This window comes from Bubalus kerabau, chromosome 4, assembly GCF_029407905.1.
Source record: "Bubalus kerabau isolate K-KA32 ecotype Philippines breed swamp buffalo chromosome 4, PCC_UOA_SB_1v2, whole genome shotgun sequence".
Taxonomy (NCBI): domain Eukaryota; kingdom Metazoa; phylum Chordata; class Mammalia; order Artiodactyla; family Bovidae; genus Bubalus; species Bubalus kerabau.
In genome coordinates this window covers 82,714,149-82,724,542 of record NC_073627.1, presented here as the reverse complement: position 1 = coordinate 82,724,542, position 10,394 = coordinate 82,714,149, and the positions used below count along the sequence as shown (strand labels likewise).

At 38.1% G+C, this 10,394-nt stretch overlaps 1 protein-coding gene across 1 annotated transcript in view; it reads right to left on the bottom strand.

Moving 5' to 3' along the window:
- Positions 1-838: 838 nt before the first annotated feature.
- PLAA (phospholipase A2 activating protein) overlaps positions 839-10,394 on the bottom strand; it is a 40,212-nt gene continuing 30,656 nt past the window's right edge. Inside the window, exons 12-14 of the mRNA XM_055577858.1 lie at positions 5,742-5,843; positions 3,176-3,340; positions 839-1,563 (exon numbers count right to left, since the gene is read on the bottom strand). Of these exons, the coding sequence (XP_055433833.1) occupies positions 998-1,563; positions 3,176-3,340; positions 5,742-5,843 (833 nt within the window). The 3' untranslated portion in view covers positions 839-997. The remainder of the gene's footprint in view (positions 1,564-3,175; positions 3,341-5,741; positions 5,844-10,394) is intronic.

Here is a 10,394-nt window from a genome sequence, read left to right as displayed (position 1 = left end):
TTCCAATCATGATTCATCCCACCATCTTTACTTCTGAAAACAGAGATAACATCATCCTACACTTAAGGAGATTTGGGGATTAAATACCGAAGTACTGGTCCCAACACAGTACTGGGACTATGTTTAGGGGCTCAAAAATACTAATTTCCCATGACAGTCTCTAAACTTGCAAATAACAGTTTGATGTACTCTTGCTTACACAACTGTCTGATAATATTCAACACATTCCAAACTCCCTCTGATATATAGAAATAATCAAAAATAAACAATCAGATTATTTTTGAAACTGGAATAATTAAGTTATCCCAAATAGTGAAGGGGAAAAGAAACTGGATCATGAACTTGTAGTCAATTTGGGGCTTCATATGACTGAACTGATACCTAACAAATTTGCTTTCAAATATCTAACAAATTAGTAACTTGCTCTCACTTCATCTAAAAATAAGCCATTAAACAAACTTTCTATTTACAAAGGACTTAAATGAAGAAATTATTTTACATCTCAATATATGGAATGATTTGTAACAAACTTAATTTTAATTCTAAAGCATTTGTCCTAAAACAAGACTTTGAAATCATTCAGTGCTGTTGAATCAAGCAATGAAAATGAGTAGAGTGGAAATTAAATAAAAGACAACCACCAACAAATAACAATCTGGTGTATACAAGTATAATAGCAAAAGCAGATTACATCAATAAAAGCCCTTTTCTTCTAGGTGGCTAATGTAAGGGAATTCTGCCACTGTAGTTGTGTTGTTGGTGGTCATAGCTCATTCTTAATTTATCTCTAAAGCTCTTAAAAACCTGCCCGCATTACACAGGAAAATTTCACAGTTCATCAGTGCAAAAATTTTATTTCCCTTCTCCCCACTACCCCACTTTACAGGATCTGAAATTTTACTTAATCCACAGCATTTGTTTCATCATCTGTAATCAGTCATGTGAAATGTGAAAGAAAAAAACACTCAATTTAAAATCTCAGTCCCCTAACCCACTGTTACAGTAAATTTAGGATAAGTCTACAGCATTCACTTACTTTAGCTGGCTCTGATACTGAGGCATACTTTTTTATTTGAGAATCAACACCTAAAGACTTGGCTAATTGTACAGCATTGGAATCATCACTGATAAGTGTCCCAAGAGCCACAAGAAGTCTAAAAGTGGCTTCGAGGTCTTGTACAACTTCTAAGACTGTGCTAATTACTGACAAGCACTGAGCTTTCCCTTCAATGTTATGGTCTTTATGAAAACACACAGAATAGTTCAGGGTCAACGTGGCCAGAGCAATGTGAATGTTCTTATTGCTCCCTGATTTCAGTTCTATTGCATGGGACAACAGTGATTCCCTCTGGGACATCATGAGCTTTTGTCCTGCCTGGCCAACAAAACAATTGCAAAAAGTCCTCAGAGCAAGCAGCTGGTTTGCTGGCCTTCCTCTGGGGTTCAGAAGACTGACGAGATGGCTGCTGAACCGAGTCCCTTCTTTTTCGTTGCAGAAGTTCTCATTCACACTGGGATGTTTAATTGACAGCCGAAGAATGTCAAGGGCAGGAAAGACAATATCTGTGAAAAAGAAAAATTTATTTTTAAAAAATTAAACATGTTAAAAATCATATGCCTGCTTTACAAATTGCGTAATTTCTAAATTTTGTGTTAACTGATTTTTCATATTTATAGAGGCTGTAATTATTGCTGTAAGATCACATCTGTTTTAAAATATAGTAACTCTCCTGGGTTATTAAGATAGCTTGACATACAATGAATATTCAATAAATCCTTGTGGAAAAAAATAGGATTGGGAACTCGCTTTTAAAACAATCCTAAAACAAGACCAAAGAATTGAGGAAGGAAAGTTCTTTTTAAGAGAATTCTAGTTGACAAATGCTAATAGGATGCTTATATATGTTGGTGGAGAGATATACAGTTAAGGGACTGGATAGATACCAAGTGAATGAATGCTCTTTTCATACTGTTGAGAGCATACTGAGCGTTGAAGAATTGATGCTTTAAAACTATGGTGTTGGAGAAGACTTTAGAGAGTCCTTTGGACGGTAAGATCAAATCAGTCAATCCTAAAGGAAACTGAAAGTCACTCAGTTGTGTCTGACTCTTTGAGACCTCATGGACTATACAGTCTATGGAATTTTCCAGGCCAGAGTACTGCAGTATTCTCTTCACTCCCTTCTCCAGGGGATCTTCCCAACCCATGGATCGAACCCAGGTCTCCCACATTGCAGGCGGATTCTTTTATCAGCTGAGCCACCACTGGAAGGTGCTGATGCTGAAGTTGAAGCTCCAAAACTTTGGCCACCTGATGTGAAGAGCTGACTCACTGGAGAAGACCCTGATGCTGGGAAATACTGAAGGCAGGAGAAGGGGAAGACAGAGGATGAGATGGCCGAATGGCACCACTGACTCAATGGACCTGAGTTTGAGCAAACTCTGGGAGACCTGGTGAAGGACAGGGAAACCTAGCCTGCTGCAGTCGATGGGGTTGCAGAGTAGGACACAACTGAGCAACTGAACAAGAACGAATGCTCCAAATAATCTTATTATTACTGAAAGTGAGGAGAGCAGAAATTATGGGCCCTGTGATATAAAGGTAGTAGGCAACATCATTTATAAAGGACATTCACCTGAAAAAAACTACTGAACCAGAATCTAATTATGTCTAACATGAAAAACAAGAGACAGATGGACACATTAAGTGATCAGTCAAATTCAAAACATGGGGCATTCTGCAAGAAAAATGATTTTTTTCCTCCAATAAATCAATCATGAAAAAACAATAGGAAAGAGGGTACTTATGGAATAAAAGTACCCTCTTTCCTATTGTTTTTTCATGATTGAATTAAGTAAATTAAATAAGAGAAAAAATACTTGGAGCAAATGTTTGTAGCCTATGGTTAACAGGTCACAAAAAGTTTCATGGATGACTCGCAAGGGATTCACAAATGCTCTGCAAGAGTGTACAAAATGGTCCATGTATGGGGATCATCACACTACCTTCACATTATGGACTAGAGTGGTACAGTGAATCCTGTGAAGTTTTTCTCAATGCAAATTTCAACTACCACCTAACTTTTATTTAATCTAAAAACACCAGTAGTGTGGATAGGAATAAAAAGATACACTCTCTGCTTCCTGGTTACATTTTTAAAAGTAATTTTTGTACCTTCAGGCCAGTTAACAGCTTTCCATAAAATCTGAAGTTGCTGGGCTGTGGGTTTTTCTGAAGAATTATTACATATTAGAGACAGTATCTTTTCAAGAAGTACCAAGTCATCCTCAGTTAACTTCTTTTCTTCAGATGCAGTTCCATTAAGTTCCTTTAGTTTACCTAGAATCAAATCCAAACCATCAGTATTCTCTAACTGTAATTAGCCACATAGAATACATAAATGCCCAAGTTTTCAATAAGAATATGCCACCACACACCATGGGGAGATAAGATTTTTCACAGCAATTATCAAAGACCATAAAATAAGGCCTGTGAGTATTTTTAAGCTAAGTACAGTACAGAAAAAGAAAGGTTACTGTGATAATTTGTTATCCTCTAAGATCTTCTAAGCTTTTTGTTTTGAGTAAGTTTTTAAGTATACTATATTTGTTATCATTTTAAATGCTTTTCAAAGCAGTATTAGATAGCACATATAAGTCAATCCCCTACTTTCTCACTGAGAAAATGTATAACTTTTAGCCAACTTACATCAACTTCTATGACGCCTATGATACAGTCAAAAGGCTGCGTGCATGCATGCTAAGTTGCTTTAGTTGTGTCTGACTCTTTGCGACACTACAGATAGTAGCCTGCCAGACTCCTCTGTCCATGGGATTCTCCAGGCAAGAATACTGGAGTGGATTGCCATGCCCTCCTCCAGAGATGTTCCCAACCCAGGAATTGAACCCGTGTCTCCTGCATCTCCTGCACTGGCAGGCGAGTTCTTTACCACTAGCACCACCTGGGAAGCCCAGTCAAAAAGCTAAATGTGTATTTATATTTAATTCACTGACTTAGCTCCATCTGTACATTTGACATCAAATTATTTAAACACGTTTAATGGAAATATTGCCTTTCCCACCATATTCACATTTCATGAAACAATGTCTTTAAAACTCTTCACATGCAACTTCAATATCAGCATCCTTGTCATCATTAATGTTACTTTGAGTCATCTAACATTATTTCATCAAAAATCTTTATCTCAAAGAATAAAGAAGTTAAAATTTCAAAATTTTTACCATTTGTAACTGGAAACTTGGATCTGTTTCATTATTCTTTGGCATTAAAAGCTGTTTAACAGAGTATTAAAACAAATCTTATTTAGGGAATGCAAAAAGTAAGAGGTCTTTTAGATCTCTACAAGAGTTTAAAAATGACAAGTTGCCTAAAAGTGTGTATACACTTCTTTAGTGTTAAAAAAAAAAAAGCAATTAAGACCTATGATTTTTATAAAGATGTTATGAGAAATGACAAAAAATAAAACAAAGCAAAACAAAAGCCCCCAAAACAGTAACACCACTGTCATATATTCAGATATGTATGTTATCTCAATAGACTTTCACCATAATATTTGTGGCAAACGGAGTTAATAATATTCTTAGTCAAAAGCAAAGAAAAAGAAAAACCTAGTCATTGTGTTTGGAGGAAAATAAATTAACAGAAAAAGTAATCAAAACCAACTGAGCAGTTTCAGATTTACAGACAAGATCTTTGCTTTTTAAATGCTTTGCTGATTCGTTTTCATTATTTTTTTTCTGAAAACAGTAAGAATTTAGGGGATAGGATTGATATTTTCCCCTTTAATATTTTTTCTCAGTAAAGTCATCAAAAAGTATTTACTTAGATTTGTGTAAGGTTTCTTATAAAGTATTGATGTCCATTATCAGGTTGTATATTTTTCGTTGACTCAGTTGTGTAATACCAAACTACAAATCTCTATCATGTAAGCACCTGGTTCCCAGCATATGCTTAGGAGAGAAACAGCCTTGAGACAGCATCTCAGACTCTGTGGATATGTGAGAAAAGTATTTAATTAAAACATACTTACCTAAATGTTGGGTGAAAGTGAAAGTCACTCAGTCCTGTCTGACTCTTTGCAACCCCATGGACTATACAGCCCATGGAATTTTTCAGGCCAGAATACTGGAGTGGGTAGCCTTTCCCTTCTCCAGGCGATCTTCGCAACCCGATTGAACCCAGGTCTCCCTCATTGCAGGCAAATTCTTTACCAGCTGAGTCACAAGGGAAGCCCAAGATTTCTGGAGTGGGTAGCCTATCCCTTCCTTCCCCAAAGGATCTTTCTGACCCAGGAATTGAACTGGGGTCTCCTGCATTGCAGGCAGATTCTTTGCCAACTGAGCTATCAGGGTATATTAACGCATATATATGGAATCTAGAAAGATTGTACTAATGAACCTACTTGCAGGGCAGCAATGGAGACACAGTGGGGGAAGAAGAGGGTAGGATGAATAGAGAGAGTAGCATTGAAACGTACACATTATGATACAGAAAATAGATGGCTGGTGGGAATTTGCTGTATGATGCAGTGAGCTCAAACCTGGGTCTCTGTGACAACCTAGAGGGGTGGGATGGGGAGGAAGGTGGGAAGGAGGTTCAAGGGGGAGGGTCATATGTATTCCTATGGCTGATTCATGTGGATGTATGGCAGAAACCAACACAACATTGTAAAGCAGTTATCTTCCAATTAAAAATAAATAAATTTAAAAAATAAACTTACCTAATATTTGTGTAGGGTTTGCTTGGTCAAAAGTGACAGCCTCTTTTTTAGGAAAATAAATATTCACTGTCTTAGATGCAGCTGACTGGTAGGCACTGTTTCCTGTTTACAGAATAGAAGGTGAAAATCAGTCAGAGTGGCCAAAAGCAAGATTTTTCTGATTTTTGTCATCAAAATTATGATATATAACTATTCAGTGCATGCAATAAAATAACAACCAACTTCAGGAATAAAAAAAAAGAAAGAAAACAAATCTCTAAGATTTTATATACTACATATATTTGTTCATATAATAAATTATAGTTTTGGGAAAGGGAGCTTAAATGAAAAACAAAGCCTTTCCATTTCATATTTTCTACTTCTCTCATATTTTTAAGATTCAATCTAAATTAAAAGTTTTTAAAAGATCAAAGAATACAGAACAATTATGAAACTTTCCAGTTCCTCCTTCTCTAGGCATACTGATCTCTCTCTTCTCGTTCCAAATGATGTAGTAGGCACTGTCATTTTCTCCAATCATTTTCATAAATCCCTCCCAAGATGTAAGTTCCTGAAGGGAATATGTATTTACTTCTTAAATATCCATTATAGTAACACTAACTCTGTATCTGATGATGAACAAAACATAGCCACCAGATGAAAACTCAGTAAATAAAGTTAAATGAAGCTAATTCAACTAAAATATAATTTAAATCTAATTTATGTCTTACTTTCATTTCAAATCTTAATTTATACAACGTTTTTGTTCTGATGCAAAATTAAGATATTGTGCAAAAATGTGAATAAAACATTTTGATCTTCTGAGTATATTAGAAGTAGAAAGGGGGAAGGTAGATAAATGAAGAATGAGTTAAATGCATAAAATTATTTCTAACTGCTTCCAAAGATAAAATATTTACTGACATGATCAAAGACACTGTCTGTACTCCTGAATGTTAAGAGTGTCAATGTGGTTGCTGCTGCTGCTGCTGCTAAGTCACTTCAGTCGGGTCCGACTCTGTGTGACACCAAAGATGTCAGCCTACCAGGCTCCCCGTCCCTGGGATTCTCCAGGCAAGAACACTGGAGTGGGTTGCCATTTCCTTCTCCAATGCATGAAAGTGAAAAGTGAAAGTGAAGTCGCTCAGTCGTGTCCAACTCTTAGCAACCCCATGGACTGCAGCCCACCAGAATCCTCTGTCCATGGGATTTTCCAGGCAAGAGTACTGGAGTGGGGTGCCATTGCCTTCTCCGCTAGATGTGGTAAGGAAATTGCAAATCAAATATCATCCAAACAATTAAGTACAATGAAAAGTTCTCTGGAGGAAAAGTACAGGATGCATTAAGAACTTATGACAGAGTAGAGAATCTAGCAAGAGGCATATATGCATGCCCAGAAAGTTTCACTAAGGTCATTTAGGAAATACTATTTCAGTTCAGTTCAGTTCAGTCGCTCAGTCATGTCCGACTCTTTGCGACCCCATGAATCGCAGCATGCCAAGCCTCCCTGTCCATCACCGACTCCCGGAGTTCACCCAAACTCATGTCCATCAAGTCAGTGATGCCATCCAGCCATCTCATCCTCTGTCATCCCCTTCTCCTCCTGCCCCCAATCCCTCCCAGCATCAGAGTCTTTTCCAATGAGTCAGCTCTTCGCATGAGGTGGCCAAAGTACTGGAGTTTCAGCTTCAGCATCATTCCCTCCAAAGAAATCCCAGAGCTGATCTCCTTCAGAATGGACTGGTTGGATCTCCTTGCAGTCCAAGGGACTCTCAAGAGTCTTCTCCAACACCACAGTTCAAAAGCAGCAATTCTTTGGCACTCAGCCTTCTTCACAGTCCAACTCTCACATCCATACATGACCACAGGAAAAACCATAGCCTTGACTAGACGGACCTTTGTTGGCAAGGTAATGTCTCTGTTTTTGAATATGCTATCTAGGTTGGTCATAACTTTTCTTCCAAGGAGTAAGCGTCTTTTAATTTCATGGCTGCAGTCACCATCTGCAGTGATTTTGGAGCCCCCCAAAATAAAGTCTGACACTGTTTCCACTGTTTCCCCATCTATTTCCCATGAAGTGATGGGACCGGATGCCATGATCTTCGTTTTCTGAATGTTGAGCTTTAAGCCAACTTTTTCACTCTCCACTTTCACTTTCATCAAGAGGCTTTTGAGTTCCTCTTCACTTTCTGCCATAAGGGTGGTGTCTTCTGCATATCTGAGGTTATTGATATTTCTCCCAGCAATCTTGATTCCAGCTTGTGTTTCTTCCAGTCCAGCGTTTCTCATGAGGTACTCTGTATATATGTTAAATAAGCAGGGTGACAATATACAACCTTGACGTATTCCTTTTCCTATTTGGAACCAGTCTGTTGTTCCATGTCCAGTTCTAACTGTTGTTTCCCGACCTGCATACAGATTTCTGAAGAGGCAGGTCAGGTGGTCTGGTATTCCCATCTCTTTCAGAATTTTCCACAGTTCATTGTGATCCACACAGTCAAAGGCTTTGGCATAGTCAATAAAGCAGAAATAGATGTTTTTCTGGAACTCTCTTGCTTTTTCCATGATCCAGTGGATGTTGGCAATTTGATCTCTGGTTCTCTGCCTTTTCTAAAACCAGCTTGAACATCAGGAAGATCACGGTTCACCTATTGCTGAAGCCTGGCTTGGAAAATTTTGAGCATTACTTAACTAGCGTGTGAGATGAGTGCAACTGCGGTAGTTTGAGCGTTCTTTGGCATTGCCTTTCTTTGGGACTGGAATGAAAACTGACCTTTTCCAGTCCTGTGGCCACTGCTGAGTTTTCCAAATTTGCTGGCATATTGAGTGCAGCACTTTCACAGCATCATCTTTCAGGATTTGAAATAGCTCAAGTGGAATTTCATCACCTCCACTAGCTTTGTTCGTAGTGATGCTTTCTAAGGCCCACTTGACTTCACATTCCAGGATGTCTGGCTCTAGGTCAGTGATCACACCATGGTGATTATCTGGGTCGTGAAGATCTTTTTTGTACAGTTCTTCCGTGTATTCTTGCCACCTCTTCTTAATATCTTCTGCTTCTGTTAGGTCCATACCATTTCTGTCCTTTATCAAGCCCATCTTTGCATGAAATGTTCTCTTGGTATCTCTAATTTTCTTGAAGAGATCTCTAGTCTTTCCCATTCTGTTGTTTTCCTCTATTTCTTTGCACTGATCGCTGAGAAAGACTTTCTTATCTCTTCTTGCCATTCTTTGGAATTCTGCATTCAGATGCTTATATCCTTCCTTTTCTCCTTTGCTTTTCGCTTCTCTTCTTTCCACAGCTATTTATAAGGCCTCCCCAGACAGCCATTTTGCTTTTTGCAGTGGCTGGGAGGAGCTACCCAACGCCCCCACGCCTGAGGCCAGGGGCCGCGGCCGGGAGGACTAACCCCATGCCCGAGGCCAGGGGCGGTGGCCTGGAGGAGCAACCCCACGTCCAAGGAGCGGTGGCTGCGTAGGCGCAAGAGCGCCTAGAGACGCTATCCCATGTTGAAGGTCAGGAAGGGAGGCGGTGAGGAGATACCCCTCGTCCAAAGAAATACTATTTAGGAAATACATATAGGAAAATTAAATAAAGAAGAAAAAGGAGGGGAAAAGCCAAACAACAATTAGTGGTCTAAATAGCAATGCAAAAGGTACAAATATTCCAAAGGAGAACAACATGTACCAAACTCTTGAGGTAGAAAACAGCATGCCACACTCAAGACACTGAAGCAGGTCAGTATGGCAGAAAAGAGGCAGAAAGGAATGTGATGCAAGGCAAGAGAAAACAGTCAATGGGGAGCTATTACAGTGCTTTAATCATGGGAGGGGCATAAATAGAGGACCACTGTGAGACCAATTCAGAGGCCAGTATTTCATTAGTCTAGGCGAGAGATGACAATGGCTTAGGTAAAGGTTCAGCACCTTTATTCAGCATATAAAAACTGTTAAAAGACTTTAATTTCTGAAAAATGGGAGGAAATATTGTGAACTTTAAGACTCTTTTGTAGTATAACGGGTACAACTAACATTACTAAGCATTTATTCTGTAGAAAATTATTTATATAAATTTTGTAATTTTAAACTCTTAACTCTGCCAATGTTACTTCTGCAATGAAAACATAGCTTACAAAATCATATTCCACTTAGTTCTCAAGTAGAGTGGTGGGTTTATGAATTTTGTATTATGCTTAATAACATGTTACATATATTCTCTATATTTCTCATATAAAATAATAAACAGGTAGAGAATGATACAGAATGAATAAACAACAAGGTCCTACTGAATGAATAGCACAGGGAAGCGTATTCAATACAAAAGAATTATATTCAATAATTCTACTAGGGTGATAGAATATGAAAAAAACATAAATTGATATATAACTGAATCACTTTGCTATACAGCAGAAGTTATACAACACTGTAAATCAACTATACTTCAATAAAATAAACATTAAAAAATAATAAATAGGGAAATATATATGCCAAGAGATCTGTCAAACTTTCAAGAGGTGAACCACAAACTCAGTTCTGGATTTCACTGGCAGCCAATACAGAGGGAAAAAGCATGCCTGCATGTATTCAACAATGATGAACAAGTAAGATGTATTGGGGTCTATGCTAGATATTAAGGATAAAAAAAAATTGCTCCAGGGAAAGCCAAATATTCCA